The 19770-nt window shown below is 45.4% G+C and overlaps 2 protein-coding genes and 1 long non-coding RNA gene across 8 annotated transcripts in view; 2 read left to right on the top strand and 1 right to left on the bottom strand.

The window, feature by feature from the left end:
• LOC310697725 overlaps window positions 1–19770 on the top strand; it is a 951570-nt gene that overhangs the window by 507847 nt on the left and 423953 nt on the right. The window lies entirely within an intron of this gene.
• The window catches only part of LOC310697691 (P2R1A-PPP2R2A-interacting phosphatase regulator 1-like), a 456471-nt gene that overhangs the window by 392056 nt on the left and 44645 nt on the right, over window positions 1–19770 (bottom strand). For 4 of the 6 annotated variants that reach the window (XM_083484388.1, XM_083484390.1, XM_083484391.1 and 1 more), the window contains one exon: window positions 14204–14564. The exons of 1 other annotated variant lie outside the window; for it this stretch is intronic. Coding sequence is in view for 1 of the 5 variants with exons in the window: in XM_083484393.1 (XP_083340519.1) it covers window position 14677 (1 nt within the window). In the remaining 4 variants the exon portion in view is untranslated. Of the gene's footprint in view, window positions 1–14203; window positions 14565–14625; window positions 14678–19770 lie in introns of those variants that run through there. One more of the 6 variants, XM_083484393.1, reaches the window with a different exon arrangement.
• Window positions 6062–18718, top strand: LOC310697699 (motile sperm domain-containing protein 1-like). The gene is made up of 5 exons (XM_083484402.1): window positions 6062–6324; window positions 9845–9920; window positions 11269–11486; window positions 16996–17157; window positions 18206–18718. The coding sequence occupies exons 1-5, from the start codon at window positions 6171–6173 to the stop codon at window positions 18235–18237; spliced, it is 642 nt and encodes a 213-aa protein (XP_083340528.1). The 5' UTR covers window positions 6062–6170; the 3' UTR covers window positions 18238–18718.

Raw genomic sequence — 19770 nt, 5'->3', positions numbered from 1 at the left:
GTGGAGAGGAAGGGCGCCAGGTACCGAGCTCCGGCAGCTCGCCGCAGGGGGGAGGGCATGAGTCAGGAGTGGCCACACCTCCATCGGGGAGCGAAGAAACGGTCAAGCGGAAAGTGGAAGGTTGGGCGCGCGCGCCAAGTTCAAATGCACAGGAAGGCGGCGCAGTAAGCAGCCCGGAAAGGGAGCCAGGTCCTAAAGCCCGACGCAAGGAGACAGAAGGGTCCGGGGGGTCAGCGTCAGAAGAGTCCAGGAAGGAAGAGACCACGGGGGGCAGAGGGACCCAGAGAAGAACGGTCAGGCGGAAAAGGTGGAGTAAGGCTAGGGTATTAAGTTGGTGTACAGGGGGCGGAGACTCAGACGGAGCTTCGCCGGTCTAGCTTATAAGACGTAGAGCTGCACGCGGCAGCTTGGAAATGGAAACTGTAACTCAATAAAGACTTTTATAAAGTGAACGCTGGCTAGCGTGATCCTCTGTGAGCTAGGATCTGGGAGCAGCTCTGACAGCGGGAAACAATTTACTTCCAGGTTCTGGAGGAAGCTCATGAGCCTGCTACAGGTGGAGGTGAGCTTCTCAACGGCGAGACACTCAGAAACCAATGGACAAGCACCGTCGGGAGGGGGAGGCCATACGGGTAGGAGACCGGGTGTGGTTTTCAACCAAAGGGTTACCCCTAAAGGGAGGGTGCAAGAAGTTGCAGCCGAGGCGGCTGGGGCCTTTTGAGGTAACACAGCAGGTGAACCCAGTGGCGTTCAAACTCAAGTTGCCGGACAGCATGAAGATACATCCGGTGTTCCATAGGTCCCTACTCACACCGTACAGGGAGGGTCAGGAATTTCCAGGGCGGGAGGGAGGAGTCACCACCCACCCGCGAGTAGAGGAGAGGGAACACCGCAACCAAGCCACGGAAATACTCGATTCAAGGTGGCAAGGTCGCCAGGTGGAGTACTTGGTAGCTTGGGAGGGAGAACCCAGGTCAGAAAACACGTGGGTCCCTGCTGAGTCAATCAATGACGGGTATCTGGTGGAAGAATTCCACAGTTTGTTCCCGGATAAGCCCAAACCACTAGCGAGATTCTGGGAGGAAGAATTTGGAACCACAGACGATGAAGGGAACTTTGTGGGTTTCCCTGCCTCCGAAGAGGAGGGAGGAGAGGTGTCAGAGGGAGAAGCATCAGACTGGGAGGTCCACCCTGCGGGGAGAGATCGGAGCGGGTGGGAGGCTGCTTTTGAATCCTCAGAGGATGGTGACAGCTCCTTCAGGGGATTCCCCGCATCGTCAGCCGAGGAAAGAGACGAGGTTGTGTCGGAAAATCGCGCCGGGGGTGGAGGGGGTCCTGGGGAGGAGGTGGATGTCAGGGAACTGCCATCGGAGCCAGAGGGAGAGGGAGGGCTCCAGAGGGATTCCGGAGAGCGTCCCGGGGGGGGGGAGAAGCAGCACATCTTCTGGGGAAGGAAATCAGCGTAGCACCAGTGGAAAACGGGGGCAGATGGGGGAATCGGCGAGGTGGCTCCATGACTCCTCGCCGGGGACCAGCGGGGAGAGAACGGGTCCTCCGCTGCCCACACCCTCCCTGCGCAGAAGGCTTCCGCGCAGGGAGACTAGGTGGAGACTAGGCGTCAAAGAGCTTCTTTGCTGTAAGAAGTTCAAGAAACGCCCACTGACGGATTCTGCCAGCGATTGAGACACCCACGGGCGAGTGGCTGTCCAGACAGAAAGGGTTCACTCAGGCAACTCAGCCAGGTGTGGCGCCGATTTATGCACGAGCAACCCCTAGAACCATTGCAGGCGGCAATCAAGATGAATATTCTCCCAAAAATGTTGTTCCTATTTCAGACTATTCCGATAATCAGGGGGCCTTCGATATTTAAGGAATGGCAAAAAAATCTTTCAAAATTCATATGGCAGGGAAAGAGGCCGAGAATTAAATACCAACTACTTACGGACCGGAGCGAAAGAGTGCCAAATCTAAGATTATACTATGAAGCTTCTTGTTTATGTTGGCTTAAAGAGTGGATTGTTTTAGAAAATTCGGACTTGTTGGACTTTGAAGACTTTAATAATAGATATGGCTGGCATGCTTACTTGTGGCTCAACAAAGAAAAGGTTCACAAAGGTTTTTCAAATCATATTTTTAGAGGAGCCCTGTACGAAGTTTGGGAGAAAAACAAAAAACTTCTAGAAAGAAACACCCCATTGGTGGTTATCCCCGGTAGATATTTTAACAATAAAAAAATTGAACATGGAGGGGGAAAGGTTAACATATGAAGATTTATTGGTAAAAACAGAAAAAGGTTGGAAGATTAGAACTTATGAGGAATTGAAAGATAGATTGGCAGGTTGGCTACAAGACCACCAGATAAATGCACTTTGGAATGAAGAGAAAAAATTGGGGATGAATGAGAAAAAATCTAAATGTCAGATAGAAATTCTAGAAGGAAAAACCAAACTTTTATCTAAGATGTATAATTTTTTGTTAGAATGGGATACAAAAGATGAGTTGATAAAGGAGGTGATGGTAAAATGGGCAATTGATTTTGGATATAACATAGAGTACGACAAGTGGGTGAGGCTATGGAATAAAGGAATGAAGTTCACGGCATGCGTCACATTAAGGGGAAACCTGGAGAAAATGATGTACTGATGGTACATCACACTGGTAAAATTGGGGAAAATGTATAAAATTGGAAACACTTGCTGGAAATGTAAGCAGAAGGATGGGGATCTTTACCATATGTGGTGGGTTTGTGAGGAAATGAAAAAAAAATTGGGAGCTTATATATAACGAATTAAAGAAAATTTTCAGATATACATTTTCAAAAAAACCGGAGGCATTTTTGTTAGGAATAATAGGTGACGAAATTAAAAAGGAAGATCAGAGATTGTTTCAATATGCGACGGTGGCGGCCAGGGTATTGATAGCTCACAAATGGAAATCAGCAGAGATCCCTACGGTTATGGATTGGCAAGTAAAATTATTTGAATACACAGAATTAGCAAGAATGACACATAAAATTAGACACCAAGAAGGTACAAAGTTTATTGATGAATGGAGTAAATTTGTGACATATACTGAAAGTAATTGTAGAAATTTAAAAACTACAGTAGGCTTAACGTAAACCTTGTGACGTGTACATAATTGGAACAGAAACTGTAAGAGTAGAAGTATACCAAGAAAACCGCAACGGGATAGGAAGGAAGTCGAGGCGTGATCCAACGCAATGTAAATAAGATGATGGTACCAAAGAACGATTGTTAAGAGTGTTTGTTTCAGTTTTTTATTGTTTGTTCTGGTTTGTTTTCTGTTTTCTGTTTAACTGAAAATCTCAATAAAAATAATTTTTTAAAAAATGTTTGCCATACAGTCTTCCTTGAATCTCGATATTAGTTGACAGTATGTAAGCAGTTTCATATTTTTTCTCCTCTTTAATACTTTGGCATGTATTTGATCTGTTCTTGAATATGAACCATATCTTGGTACTATATATAGTCATATATTCTCTTTTCGGCTCTAATAATAATTTTCCAGTGGAGACATTAACAGTGCAGGTAAGGGCATTTTTGTGATTTTTGTAGTGCAGCTCATGATTTTTGTGGTGAGGATCCATAAGGATCCACGTTTTTGTTCCACGGTACGACCAGGAAGCCATGGATCTGAGTTTTTTGTGTTGCAGGATGTGCCCCTGGCTATGATGTGTGATTTGATGGTGATTTAGGGGTGGCCCAATGCAAAAATCATGAGGATCCATGCTTCAAAACCATGTTTTTGGACCACGGAGTGGCCAGGAAGCCGTGGATCTGAGGTTTTTGTGGTGCAGGCTGTGCCCCTGGCTATAACATGTGATTTGACAATGCGTTTGGGTTGGCCCAATGCAAAAAGCATGAGGATCCATGAGGATCCGTGCTTCAAAACCACGTTTTGGGGCCACGGTACGACCAGGAAGCCGTGGATCCTACTTTTTTGTGGTGCAGGCGGTACCTCAGGACATGATGTGTGATTTGACGGTGAGTTTGGGGTGGCCCAATGGAAAAAGCGTGAGGATTCATGAGGATCCGTGCTTCAAAACCACGTTTTTGGGCCATGGAGTGGCCAGGAAGCCATGGATCCGTGATTTTTTGTGGTGGATGCTGTGCCCATGGCCATGATGTTTGATCCGATGGTGACTTTGGGCTGATCTAGTGCAAAAATCATGAGGACCCATGAGGATCCGTGCTTCAAAACCACGTTTTTGGGCTACGGTGTCGCCAGGAAGTCGTGGATCCGTCATTTTTGTGGTGGATGCTGTGCCCATGGCCATGATATTTGAAATGATGGTGACTTTGGGCTGATCTAGTGCAGAAATCATGAGGATCCATGAGGATCCGTGTTTTGTAACCATGTTTTTGCGCCATTGCGGCACCACGAAACAGTGGATGCGTGATTTTTTTGGTTCTGCCTACAGACTAAGAAGTGGTCTACAGTATCATGGTGTTTTTATTTTGTTTCAATATAAAAATCATATGAATTCATGAGGATCCATGCCTCGGATCCATGTTTTTGTGCTGCTGCAGCGCGGCAAAGTGTTGGATCCACGTTTTTATAGTCCAGTTTGTAGGCGTGCCTTCCAGGTGTGATTTGACACTGCATTTGTTGGGGTTACTTTTAAAAAAGGGGAGGATCCATGAGGATCCGTCTAGATCCGCCTTTAACCCAGACCCTCCTGTGAGCTAGTGATGAAGGCAGTTGTAGTCCCAAAACAGCTGGACGGCCACCATTCGCCAGCCAACCTGCGATTCTGTGTGTGTGTGTGCGCGCGCATTGTTTATTGTCATTTTTCACTACATATCGTGAGAGGCGGGGAGAGGACGACCCTCTTTCTGGACGGGCCAGGCGAGGGAAACGCACATCCGCAGCCTCCACAGAAACAACAACCCTTGTTCCCATCACCGCAGCAAGCGACGATGGGCGGCCCGAGCGAGGCCCTCCTCTCTGTGCACGCGTCGGGGAAGCCCCACCCACCGCCCCGCCCCCTGCCGCCCAAGGATGTCGAGAAGAGGCACCGCCTCTCGCGCCCTTTTCCCGCCTCCCGCTTCACATTCCCGGCAGCCCAATCGACTGGTGACACAAAAAGGGGCAGGGAAATGGGCGGGCCCGTCTGCTGAGCCGAGGGAGAGAGGCGGAGAGGCGGCGCTTGGTGACCGAAAGAGCCCAGAGGCAGCAGCGGCGGGTCTGCCCGAGGGGTGAGTGAGGGCAGGGAGCGGGGGTCTGCCGCCCCCCAGGAATACCCTCAGGGGTTTCCTTCCCGCTGAGGGGCCTGTTTGGGGACTACCATTCCCACTACCCCTCACCTCTTGCTCCTTGATGGAAGTTGTAGTCCCGAAACAGCTGCGAGGTGACCCGACCCCGAAACAAAAGCGGGTCTCCTCGGGCTTGAGGGGGGGCAGCGATCGGGGGTCTTGGGCCGTTGGGGGGGGCTTCCTGGGGGAAATGGCTCTCGAAGAAGCAGGCGACCCTCGCTGGTTTTTTTGGGGGGGTCGTCGTTGTCGTCATGCCTTTGGCGGTCACTCTCTCTCGCCTTGGGGGTCCCGGGCAGTGGTGGGCAGCGCCTCCTTCTCCCGTGGCGGAGTACCCGGAGTTGTGTCAGGGATGACCCCCTCTTAGCTTTTTTGGGACTACAATGCCCATCATCCCTGGCCACTGGTGCTGTTGGCTAGGGATGATGGGAGTTGTAGTCCCAAAACAGCTGGAGGGCCAAATTTTATTAATAGCGGTATGGAATATAGTGGCCAAGAGTACGAGCTGTGAAACAAGAAGTCCTCCATTTGAAACAACTATGAACAATATTATGATTGTTTCTATATATCAGGCTTCCTCAAACTCAGCCCTCCAGATGTTTTTGGCCTACAACTCCCATGATCCCTAGCTAGCAGGACCAGTTGTCAGGGATGATGGGAATTGTAATCTCAAAACATCTGGAGGGCCAAGGTTTAGGAAGCTTGCTATATATTAATATATATCCACCTGGCTGCCAAAGTATGCGAACCAGAGCCTTTGACCTTTACCGTTGTTGTTTTTCTGCCTATAGGTTTGCCAAAATGCTTTCGGATTCCTAAATTGCTCTGACAAGACGTTTGGGGAGACGAAGTGGTCCTGTGAGCAGAAGGCGCAGCAGGGAGGACGACTTGGGGCCAATGCAGCAGCAAAAACGGCAGCCAGAGTTAGTGGAAGGAACCCTTCCCGTATTCCTGTTCCCCACGGAGCTTATCTTTTACGCGGACGACCAGTCGATCCACAAACAGGTGTTGACTCTCTATAACCCCTATGAATTTGCCTTAAAATTCAAAGGTGCGTCTCAGGTACAATTCAATTGAAGGGCTTGCTTGGGGAGGAGGGATTGCCTCAACTTCCTTTTATTCACTTTCTGACCTGCCTTTTGCCTGAAAGTCCCTGGGTGGGTTACAATAACTTGGAACTCTAGATCAGGCATGGCCCAACTTGGCCTTCCAGCTGTTTTGGGACAACAACTCCCATCATCCCTAGCTCACAGGGCCAGTGGTCAGGGATGATGTCCCCTCAAAGACTGAATGGCAGGACTTCCGGGTTAGCGCGAAAAGGTTAAGACTGAATGGCAGGACTTCCGGGTTAGCGCGAGCTCCGGAGGGAATCGGCTCCATGGAAGACGGGTCCTGCCGCGGCGACGACGCGGGGACCCTCAGAAACCACAGGCGCTGAAGCCTGTGGACTTGGTGACTTGGCGGGCACCATTTGCGCCCCCCGACCCGCGAAGAAGCCTTTTTAAAGGCTTTGGAGTGGGGGACGGAGAGTGGCGTGGTGCTGAGAGTAGACCGCTTCTTCTACGGAGTGAAGCCGCAAGCCATGGCCAGAGAGCGCTGACTTCTTCCTTTGAACATTTGGATTACAAAAGTAACAACCCGTGAGTAGTACGGAAATTGGACTTAAAAATCTATTTTTCTTGAATTCGGTACGATCGGGGGAGGTGTTAAAAGGAAGTCCGCCCCCCCCCCGTCCTGCAGACAATTTAAAGCAAGAATTGGATAACTAAGGTCGAGAGACCATTTCTCTCTTTGTGAGATAAAAGCTATTAATTTCACGATTTGGCATTAGAAGTATTTTGCTGGAGGATAAGAACTGATTTTTAGGAGCTGACGTGCAACCCCCCGGGATCCAGGAGCGATCCGTGAGAGAGCCTGTTGAGGAGATATAAAGAGTTTGACAGCTGTCAAACGAGCTGTCAAAGCTAGAAAATTTGCCTTTTGTTATTTCTGCTGGCTAATTTTGATACAGTTGACTTTAAGTTGTTGAAAATAAAGAAGAAATAAAAACAAAGTAACTTGATTGTTGGAGAAAGAATACTAAGTAACTAGAATCCCTCTAGAGGGGGTTCTGAGACATTACAATGGCTGCAGATGGAAAAATACAAGCTGAGCTGGATAGAATGTTCTTTCTCTTGGGAAAATTACAAGACCAGAGTGAAGCTTTGGCTACAGACGTAACGACCTTGAATTTTGAAGTAAATAAACTTGTTGATTGTGCCGAGGACTTGACTCAAGAAGATTTTGCAGCTGAACAAGAAGAGATATGTGCTGATTCAGAGGAGTGGGAAGGAGGAGCTGAAATGCTGCAGGTGAAAAAGGACGACCAGAGGCCTGTAAAAATGGATTACAAGGAAATCAAGATCTGGATGATGAGAATTTGGTTTGAATTTGAGAATGAAGATTGGAGAGATCTCCCCACGGGGAGATCAGAAGACCTATGGATTACAAATTTGATGACGAAAGTTGGAGCTTTTGGGACATTTGGGACATTTGGACTTAAAAGGAATAAGAAACATAAATTGGGCTCCACTTTTGAATATGGAGGTCTGGTTGGAAGAAACATAGACCCTATTGGGACAGAGCTTCTCCGAGACTCGATGTCCAACATAAAGGACTACCAACAAAACCGGCAGAGAGGGACTGAGAGAGAATTGAGGGCCTCGGACGTGAGGGACCCAGGCTGAGAACTGATAGACTGATGGATATTTTTTGGGGATCGAAACCGGGAGAGGGGGGGGCGAAAGTTTTGGGTATAATTATATGTTGCATTCGGTTATCATGTTTTGTAATTAATATAAAAAATTGGGAAATTTGTGGAAGGGAATTTGGGTCGACCTTAGAAAAGGACGTAAATGATGGGTATTGTGGTTTAATTGAGGATTATAAGTTAAATTTGGTTAATTAAGAAGAATTAAGTAAAATATTAATAAGGTAAAAGTTGGAGATAAGAACTTGCTGAGTTAACTATTGGAATTGGGATGCAAGAAGGGGAGGTGTGGGGAAGTCAGGGAAAGTGGTTAAGAAATTAAGGATTTGAAATTATATATGTGTGTTTTTGTGTTTGTATGTTTGTATTTGTAGTGTGTATTGTGTGTGTTTATATAAATTGTGAAAACCCAATAAAATTTTTATTAAAAAAAACAAAGACTGAATGGCAAGCCAAATTGATAAGAGTATTTACAACTAGCAAGGAGAACGGGGTCAGGAAGAGGAAATACAAAACAAGAAGTAAATAAGGATTGGTTAATAAGTAATATCTCAAAGGGTACTGCAATAGTAAACGTTTTCTGGAGGATATTGAATGAGCGTTGTAATACAAAGTACACGTTAGATAAAGTTAAATTAAGTTAATGTTCTGCCAAGGGCAGGGTTCTTTCTAGATCTGGAGCCAATAAACACACCAGTGGATGAAGAATAAGTAATGCTTTATTTGCATAAGGTTAACAGATAGCAGCAGGCATACAAAACACAAATTACAGCATATCTGACAGAAGTCACACACAATCTTCCCTTCAGCTGCCTGGAGCTCCAGGTAGAGCAGCAAGAGAGACCCCAGCCAACAGTATCTGGTACCTCAATCTGTGAAGAAGCTCTGTGAGCCCCTTCAACCTACAGCTTTTATAGCCAAATTTGATTGACTGCACCTGGTTAGCAGGGATCACTCATGATCAGCCTGGGACACGGGTTGTGACTCAACAGGAATGCGGAGCAGCTGAGCGTCTCCAACCCAATTCACTGCAATTGGGTATCCTCCCCACTAGCCAATCAGCACCTAGAACACAGGAGACCCAGGAAACTCCTGACACAGGTGTGTGGAAAACAAGTTATACCAGCATGAATCGGCAAATTTAAAACCAGGAATGTAAAGGGAAAGAGGCATGTCATCTAGCTCCTTGAAATTACAATGGTCTTCAGCGTTTCCCCAACAGTTAACGAAAAACAACTTGTGTAACTGTAAATAATAGTTTATTTGAAAATTAGTACCATGGGTATAGTTGGAAGTTTCTTTTCTTTGCTGACTAAAATATGAGCTATTACTATGTTTTTTACTCTATTCGTTTATTCTTCTTTTCTTTTTTCTTTTCTTTTCCCCCTCTCCCTCTCTTTTTCCTTTATTTTTGTTACTTTGTATGTATACTCTCAATAATTTTTATGTTTGTTTGCTGGCATTGCATGTATTTTAAGACTTTGCTTGTTCAATAAATTCTTTACTAAAAAAGTGGTCAGGGATGATGGGAATTGTAGTCCAAAGCAGCTGGGGGGGCGAGTTGGGCCATCCCTGCGGTAGGTGAAGTAAATGACGAAAAAATGTAGAGCAGTCATAGGCAAACTCTGTCCCTCCAGATGTTTGGGGCTACAATTTCCACCACCCCTGACCACTGATCCCATTAGCTAGGGATGATGGGAGTTGTAGTCCCAAAACAACTGGAGGGCCAGAGTTTGCCTGTGCCTGATGTTGAGCTTCGCTTCTGTGCCAGTTCCTGGCAATTGGCTGACATCGAATGACGGCCCTTTTTCTTTTCTTTCAGTTCTTTGCACAACCCCAAATAAATACATTGTGGTCGATGCAGTGGGTGCGGTGAAGCCTCAGTGCTGCTTTGACATGTGAGTAAAAAGCTGGTTTTGGGTTTGTTGGCTTGTAATGAATAGCAACCACTAACCTGCCTTCCAGAGGCCGATCTTCCCTTTATTAGATGTATAGTCCACCCTTATCAAGACATCTCAGGGTGGGGAAAATAAAGAAAAATGGTCCAGGAGGAACGTAGAGACCAATGAAGTTTGTGCTGGGTCTGAGCTTTCGTGTGCATGTGCACTTCTTCAGATACACGGAAACTGAAGTCTGTATAAGGACTAGTATGAAAAGAGGCCTCCCAGGCCCATATAAGAGCAGCGCAAATAGTTGGGCCTGATGAGCGTTTACTGTTCCCAACCCTAATCCTGCAGAAAGCCATCTACGTAATTGGATTTTAATTTGATCCTGACTTGTTTTCAGGAGGCAATTTCATTATTGCTTGATTTTATACCAGTGTTACATATTTGATGTTAGCTGCCCTGAGCCCGGTTTTGGCCGGGGAGGGCGGGATACAAATCAAAGTTTATTATTTGTTGTTATTATTACCAGGCCGTGATATATAGTGGGAGGGTGGGGCGGGGTTTTTCTACAAAGGGTAGTAGAACTCAATGGGATTGGTCAACCTGTGGGCGACTGTGAACGACTGCAATTAGTCCAGCAGGAAAAAGCAAGGGAGATTATGCAGGTGAACAAAAATAGCTGAAATAATAAAAAAATAAAAATTGTCTAGTAGCACCTTAGAGACCAACTCAGTTTGTTCTGGGTCTAAGCTTTTATGTGCAGGTACTCTTCTTCAAATACACTGAAACAGAAGTCCCCAGACCCTGATATATAGTGGGAGGGTGGGGTGGGGTATTTCTCAGAAGGGTGGTAGGAAATGGGTGATTTTATGTTTCCCAAAAGGAAACCTTCCTCCACTTGTCCATATTGAGAGGATGCAAGCAAGCCTGAACATTTCCCAAAAGGAAACCTTCCTCTGTGCATATTGAGAGTAAGTCTGAGATAAGGTAAATAGGGTGATTTAGAAATGCAAAGATAAAAGTGATTGCATATGGAAATCAGGGAGGGGAACGGGAGGAAGGCAAAGCTCAATTTGAGAAAAGATATGTTTGATAAAGAAATTTTATTTGGTTGTTATAAAGCAGGCAGCCCCAACATTCGGCCCTCCAGATGTTTTGGACTACAATTCCCATCATCCCTGGTCACTGGTCCTGTTAGCTAGGGATCATGGGAGTTGAAGGCCAAAACATCTGGAGGGCCACAGGTTGGGGATACTTGTTATAAAGGAAAAAAAGAAAATTTAATAAACATTAAAACAAAAAAAAGCAATAACGTGTTAAAAACGGAAATGTGGCCATTCACACTCTCCTCCCGTTACAGCGTGATCCGTCACCGAGACGTCCAACCTTGCCACTATGGTGTGATTGACAAGTTTCGGCTCCTGGTCTCCGAGCAGAGCCAGAGGAAAGCGTTGGGGAGGAAAGAGGTCATCGCCATGCTGCTTCCGGTGGCGAAAGAGCCAAAGGAAGAGGAGGAGAAGAGGATCACGGAGCACCTGGCAGAGAGCGTCTTTTTTGAGCAGGCTTTATGCCAGCCAGGTAGTTGGGTGCTTGGAACGCCATTGCTTTTTGGTGCTATTTGGTACCTGCCTCTTTCTTTCTAAAAATTGTTTTATTTAAGCATATTTACTTTTTTTCCTTTAAACAGTTTTTATTGGTTTTGCGATATATACATCCTTGATGAAATATCTCTCCGACGATTTCCCATTTTTTCCTGCCCCCCTCCCCTGGACTTCCCTTATCCTTCCACTTGGTTTTACTTTCAATTTCTTCATCCTGCGTCTTATTTTTTTCTGCCGGGGCCGGCCCACTGTCCCTCAGACCTTGTGGGGGGCAGACTATATTTTGGAGACTATATATATATATTTGGAGACTATTTTTTTTTATAAAAATGAACAAATTCCTATGCCCCACAAATAACCCAGAGATGCATTTTTTTTAAAAAGGACATTCTACTCATGTCAAAACATGCTGATTCCTGGACCGTCTGCAGGCTGGATTGAGAAGGCGATTGGACTACCCATGTTATATACACTTGTGAATGTTTACTCAAACCCTGCCAATGAGTCCAACTCTTCGTGTTGTTTCTTCATATATATCGTAAATGGTTCAAAATTCTTTTAAAGTCTTTATTGTGCCTTTTGTGTAATTTATCTGTTCATTTGGCTAATGCTGCATATCCCAGGAGTTTCTCTTGACACTGTTTTTCCATTGGGCTTTCTTCCATCTTCCGAGCTAGTAGAATTCTTGCCGGTTTTGTTGCACACATAATTTCCAGTTGCCTTTTCTTATTTCTTTAAGTATATTTACAAGCAGACAATACGGAGGCGCAAGTTGCAGCTATAACAAAGGTGGCATTTTTTCATCTCCGCCAAGCTAAGCAGTTGGCTCCTTACCTCCCTCGCCCTGATTTAGCCACTGTGATCCATGCAACGGTCACCCCCCGGCTCGATTATTATAACTCGCTCTACGCGGAGCTGCCCTCGAAGCCGACCCAGAAACCCCAGCGGGTGCAGAACACTCCCCGCCGCAGGACCACATCCACCCAGCACTATGCCAGCTGCACTGGCTCCTGGTGGAGCACAAGGTCAGGTTTTAGGTGCTGGTTTTCACCTTTAAAGCAGGCATCCCCAACCTGTGGCCCTTGAGATGTTTTGGCCTATGGCCAAAGGTTGGAGATGCTTGCTTTCACGTAAGGTTTTCCAAAGAATCCAGGGACACTTTTTTTTGAAGAGAAAAAAAAGCTATTAACAGAAAAGTTACTTTTTAAAAAAATAAGAAGTACCCTCTTCTCTTCTGTGGTCTCCTCTGTCGTGTGGCCTTCCTCAACCTCGGCCCTCCAGATGTTTTGGGACTACAATTCCCATCATCCCAAGCTAGCAGGACCAGTGGTCATGGATGATGGGAATTGTAGTCTCAAAACAGCTGGAGACCGAGGTTGAGGAAGCCTGCGCTAGCCGCTGTGGAGTAGGCTTGGCTCGGGCCGGGGCTCGGCCACGTGCCCTCACCCTCCTGGTGCTCTCCTACCTCTCCTCTTCGGTGGCGGCGCAGCAAAGTCAGGGCTCCCCTTTTTTGCCTTCCTCTTTCTCTTCCTTCTCCTCCTCCTCCCTGTGTCGACTCCGGGGTATTTCTTGCCCCAGAGCGCCGCTGAGCAGTCAGCTGGGTGGCCGGGCGCTCTCGCCCCAGGCCTGATTTGGGTCGCGGGGTGTGTGTGTGTCAGCAGTTCCCCCAGTCGACATGCCGAGCGTCCCCAGTTCCCCCTTGGCAGTGGTGGTGGCAGTGGCAGCTTCAGCCATATGATGTGCCTTGTGCCATTGAACCAATCACACCACGTTCATTCCCTACCAATAAATCAACAACAATATAAATCCAGGGACATTAAATCCGGGGACAGGTTTGTAAATCCAGAGACTGTCCCCGGGAAACGGGGACATCTGGTAACCATAATTTAAAGCCCTATACTAACGTTACCGGATTCCCCCCCCCCCCCATGAATCCGGGGACACTTTTCAACTTCAGTTGAAGGGGATAGGTTTTGTCAGGGGACCGATTTGTAAATCCAAGGACTGTCCCCGGGAAACGGGGTCGCCTGGTAACCTTACCCTATACAGCCGAGGGCCCTCGTACCTACGGAACCACCTCACCTGGCATGCCCTGTGGAGGACCTTAGGGTCTGCAAATAATAATATCTTGGAGTTCCCAGGCCTCGAGGAAGCTGTTCCACCTGCCCTTCGGTCCGGGCCCAGTTTGAAACCCCCCCCTCTATGGGACCCTGTAAGTTATCTCTTTGGCCCTTTTATCGGCTCATGTGGGACCAAAACTGATAGCTGGCCCTTACGAATACTTGAGGTCCCCGACCCCTATGATTGTAATTCATGGGCAGCCATTTAAGTTTATCCTGGTTCTAATTTTTAAGCTGTGTTTTAATCATTTGGTTGCGTTTTCATGTATTTGATATTTGAGGTTAGCCGGCCTGAGCTTCGTCTTGGTTGGGGAGGGCGGGGTATAAATAAAATTTTACTTACTAATAAGGTACACACACTTAAACCAGGCTTCCTCAACCTCGGCCCTCCAGATGTTTTTGGCCTACAACTCCCATCATCCCTAGCCAGCAGGACCAGTGGTCAGGGATGATGGGAATTGTAGTCTCAAAACATCTGGAGGGCCGAGGTTGAGGAAGCCTGCACTTAACCACAAAAACCAGAGAGTAAAGGGAAGGGGTCAGGAAGGGGGGGAAGGATCAAGTACCACACCCATTTGACTTTTTAATGTTTTATTTAAGCATATTTACAAACAGACAAAAAGGTACACACAGTTCACCCCCCAAAACCAGAGAGAGTAAAGGGAAAGGGTCAGAAAGAAAGGAAGGATGGAGGACCATACCCATTTGACTCTCCTCCACCAGCACCCAGCACCTTGTAGTCCTTTAAATTCTCATTCTCACTGCATATCATTTATTGTTGCAATTACTTCTTTTATAGTACTATGACGGTGTAACATCAAGTCACCTTACAAGCTTAGTCTAGCAAATGATGGTATGGTGTGCCTCCAAATTCCAAAAAGGAAACCTTCCTCTGGTTGTCAATATGAAGAGGATGCCGGCAAGGTCAAAGCTTTCTGTAAAAAAACAAGCAAAAAAACAAAAAACTAAGGGATTTTATGATTTTAAAAAAAGGAAAATCTTCCTCTGGTTGTCAATATGAAGAGGATGCCAGCAAGGTTGAAGCTTTCTGTAAAAAAAATGATTTAAATCAAGTCTTGCTGACTAGTGATTTAAATCCCTCCCTCCTCCTTGCTTCTCCCCACCCTGCCTACAGGAGGAGGAAGGGGGCTGGGTGAGTGCCATTTTGAGCAGCTCCTCTCCGGAGCCAGCCCTTTCGCACTCCACCGCCCTGCTGCTCCTGTAGGCTGGAGAGTGCAGCGGACGAGCTCGCTCTGCCTACTCACGAGAATCAGCAGCAGTAGTGGTGGCAGCCTCCAGGAGGTAACTGCAGCAGGTGGGGCTTGGGAGGACTACTTGCCCCCCTCGCCTCTTCTTCCAGCTCCCCCCCCCCCCCAGTGCTGCTTCTCTGCCTCCTCAAGTTGCTAGGGATGGTGGACCGGGCCGCGGCAAAAAAATTTTGCCGGCCCCTGCTCTAATCCATAGGTCCGCAAACTACGGCCCGGGGACTGAATCCAGCCCAATTACCTTCTTGATCTGGCCAGCGAACAGTCCAGGAATTGGCGTGTTTTTACACGAGTAGAATGCGCCTTTTTCTTTCAAACACACCTCTGGGTGATTTGTGGGGCATAGGAATTTCTTCATTTTTTTATTGATTTTTCAAAATATAGTAAAGGGACAGTGGACTGGCCCCTGCCAGAAAAGTCTGCCAACCCCTGAAGTCCTAGCCATTCTGGCAGGGTGGATTTGACGGGAAGCAAGATTGTTTGGTGAAATGAAACATTTAGGAATGAAGTGGATCTCATTTGTAGATAAATAGATAAACTTTATTCGCATTAGCCAATGGCCATAGCAACATAAAACAAGCAATATATACAATTAAAAAGACAACAATAGGTAAAAAGGGCCAAGATTATTGTTCAGATAGTGTCCCTTAATCTCATTACACCCTTGATAAACCTAGCAACCTTTGCTGTTGTCTGATCATTTTGATCTGATAAAAGAAAAAACAATGTGGCCACAGATGGGCGGCCTGGGATGGTAAGTAAGAGTGGGGTGATGATCTCATTCCTCAGATCTTTATAAAGGGGACATAACAGGACAGGAAAACATGAGCCACTGTTTCCAGATTGCCATCTGCACAGGGGCAGAGTCGTTTCTCAGTTGGAATCTTTTGGTATCTGCCCTCAAGTACGGCAGAGGGCATCACATCCAATCTGGCCAGTGTGAAGGCACGTCTGTATTTTGGGATAGTTATTTGGGATAGTCATTTGTACTTTTTGTTATACCGGGGTGGCGAACTCCCAAGAGACTGTGATCCACTCAGAGTTAAAAACTGGCAGTGACATACCCCCGTTTTGGGGGGGTTCAGGTCTAAGTAGGTCACGATCTACCTATTGGACATGCCTGTATTATACCATTCATAAAAACTGTGGACAAAAAAATATAAATTTTACAGTATGTTATTTAATAAGAGAAAATTACCTGAAAATGCACTGTAGGTGGTATTTAGCACCAGAGAGATTGGCTAAAATGAACAAATCACTTGGTAATAAGTGTTGGAGATGCACAAAACAGATTGGAACCTTCTACCATATGTGGTGGACATGTCCAGAGATCAGAAAGTTCTGGAACATGATTCATGAAAAAATAAAAAAGTTACTAAGAACTTCACATAGTAAAAGACCAGAAACATATCTTTTGGGAGTATTGAACAGTGATACTGTATTCCAAAAGAAAAAACTTTTTTCTGTATGCGACATCAGCGGCGAAAATTCTGGTGGCTAAGTACTGGAAGGGTAACCAGGTACCGGCCAAAGAGGAATGGTTATGTAAATTATGTGAATATTTGGAACTGGCCAAATTGATGGATATAATAAGACTAAAGCCAATGAATACAGTCAAGAAGGAATGGAATTGCTTGAATGACTATTCAGAAAGACAAGGTTCAAAAGTAAAAATTTGGCTGTGTCTAGAATGACCTCGTGAATAGAAAAGGGAAAATATACATATATACAAATCGATATATTAAGAGGAAAATAATTCTGAAATACAGATAAAATATGAAAGGTGAAAGGAAATGTGAGAGTGATGAAGTCTAATTATTATTATTATTATTATTATTATTTTGTAAAATAGTGTTTATTGTATTGAAATATTATACTTTATTCTTTAACTGTACTTTTTTCTTTTTCTTCTTTTTTTCTTTCTATTTTATTGAATATTTTTCTTTATGTATGGTTTTGTTTTGATTTATTTACTTTGCAACATAATAAAGATTTTTTTTAAAAAGTTTTGTTATTTACTAAATTCAATAAAAGAGTGGGGGAAGAAAGGAAAGAAATTCTGCCCCTTTCCATAATGTCAAATGCCTTTTCCTTTTTCCAGAAAACAGAAATGCCTCATCAGGGCCGAGTTTGCTCACCGTGTTCCTCGGAATCGTGTGCATTGCGGCTCTCATGCTTCCCACATTGGGAGAAGGGGGTTCCCTTGTGCCTCTCTACCTCCACTTAAGTGTGAATCAAAAGTTAGTAGCAGCTTACGTATTAGGTACGCATCTTTTTGCCGTCATTACATTATGTGATTTGGGGCAGGACCAAGTGAAAAAATGAAAATGTGTATAGAAACGTTTTAAAAAAGCAACCTATAATCGAGTCACTGTGTGAGGCCCATGCCAGCAAAATTGCAACCAGCGTGGATAAAGATCAATGGTTTTTTTAAAAAAGTTTTTAAAAATCGGATTTTTGAAATAAAATGCTTTTGGAGGAAGAATCTTTCTATAGTTTTCCTTTTAGGTTACATTATAGTCCAAAAGCTATTCATCAGGAAATAGGATTTGTTTTAAGTTTTTAATGTGTGCTAAAACTCAGTCTTAAGTTGTTTTTTAAAAAACGTTCAACCCCATCAGTTAACAAACATGGGTCCATATGCTAGCATGTTATTGCTTTAGTTAAATAAATGGTTTAAATTGTGATGAAGGAAATGATTCTTTCTCTCCTTTCAATTAAGTACAGCAGAAAAGCTGTCCAAATAGAAACAGTTAGCTTATGAAACCTCACCAACATTTCATCATTATCTGTCAATGTATTTCGAATAGTAGAACCAAATCAGTCATTTTTGATAGAACTGTAAAAACGATTCTGAAATTTTACTGTTCCAAAAAGGAAACCTCCCTCTGGTTGTCAATATTAGGAGGATGCCAGCAAGGCTGAACCTTTCTGTAACTTATTCCAAAAAGGAAACCTTCCTGTGCTTATCAAATATGAAGAGGATGGCAGCAAGGCTGAACCTTTCTGTAGAAAAAAATATTATTTAAATCAAGTCTTACTGACTAGTGATTGAAATCGTGATTGAAATTGATTTGAATCCAATCCACCCTGATTGCAACTGAAAGTATATCTGAGCCCCCTGACATTTCGGCGTTTGTACAAAGATCAGTTGTCTATGCAAACTACATTTCACAAATATTAACAAACGTGCATCTGGCTCCCGGTGAACAAGATTTCATGCGTGCCCCCCACACCTAACAAACCTCTCGGTGTGGGTTATTTCTCGAGTTAAGCTGAAATAACTGGATTTTTTCCTCTGATTCTTGCAGGTCTTATCACTATGGTCATCCTGAGAACATGAGTGAGAACACAACTGGATGTTTATCTTTTTTCTCCTTTTCTTACCGCGTTTTAAATTTGCATCCTGAACGTGGGCCTCTGACTCCCGTTTGGGTGCAAAAATCATCTGGCGATTTGCATTGCTTTTTTTCTTCTTCTGGAAAGCAATGCTTTAACTCTGTTTTCACTGGAAAGACTCGCATGCTCGGAGGCACTTTTCGACAGACAGCCATGAAATGGTCGAAGGAATTTGCAGAAACTTCTCTACCTAGGTCTACCATGCAAAAATCTCATTTCTGCTTTCTTTTTAAATTGCATGTTTTTAAATTCACGTCGACTTTAGCGTTTGGCTGCCATAGGAGCCGGCAGTTCTATCTGAAACGTTCATTTGACTGTGAGCATTGCAAATTTAAATACGGATAAAACGCCAAGATGGCGGAATAGAAAGCCGCTTGCCTGACAGTGGAAGCTGTCATGTTTTTCAGTCTATTTTTGGAAACTCAGGTTTAAGAAAACCGGGGGGGGGGGGGGGAGGAGAGAGGAGATGGCCCACAGTATAAAACGCCCCCTATTTTTGGAGACTCAGATTTAAGAAAATGGGAGGGGGGGGGGAAATGGCCCAGAGCATGGATAGGCAACCTAAGGCCCAGGGGCCGAATGTGGCCCAATCGCCTTCTCAATCCGGCCAGCGGACGGTCCAGGAATTGGCGTGTTTTGACATGAGTGCTTTTATTAAAATGCATCTCTGGGTGATTTGTGGGGCATATGAATTCGTTCATCCCCCCCCCAAAATATGGTCCAGCCCCCCCCCCCCCCCAGGTCCAGGGACAGTGGACCGGCCCACTGCTGAAAATGTTTGCTGACCCCTGGCGCCCTTTTTACAAAAGGAGAAAAGAGGACAAGCTTTTGCAACCATACCGGATGAATTGTTGACTGCTAAATCTGCAACACAGATATATATATATATTTAAACTAATACATTACAGCGGTACCTCTGGTTGCGGACAGGATCCGTTCTGGAGGTCTGGCCGGATTCTGAGGTTTTTGCAACCGGAGGTGCCATTCTGTGCATGTGCGCGGCGTGGTAGAGCGCTTCTGCGCAAGCTGCAAAACCCGGTAAAACACTTCTGGGGTTGCCACTTACATATCCCGAAGTTTACGTAACCAAAGGGTTACATAAGCGGAGGTACTGCTGTATTTGCACTTCAGGGAAGCTCGTCCATAGTAGGCGCAGGCATGGTTCAACTTGGTCCTCCAGCTGTTTTGGGATTACAATGTACATCATCCCTAGCTAACAGGACCAGTGGTCAGGGATGATCGGCGTTGTAGTCCCCAAACAGCTGGAGGGCCAAGTTGGGCCATGCCTGATCTAGAGCAGTGGTGGCTGAGGAAACCAACTCTCCGCAGGCGAAAACCGGAATAGGGGTAACAAGAGGTACAACTCCAATTCCAAACCAACGCTTTCCAAAGGAAAATTCCAGGAAGGGAAAAGCCAAATGTCCTTTTTTTCTCCTTTTTCCAAGCCAGATGAGCACAATCTCACATCAAATTCCGT

Source organism: Podarcis liolepis, assembly GCF_965112155.1.
Source record: "Podarcis liolepis genome assembly, chromosome: W".
Taxonomy (NCBI): Eukaryota; Metazoa; Chordata; class Lepidosauria; order Squamata; family Lacertidae; genus Podarcis; species Podarcis liolepis.
The sequence above is the reverse complement of the archived record's forward strand: the minus strand, read 5'-3'. Positions and strand labels throughout refer to the sequence as shown.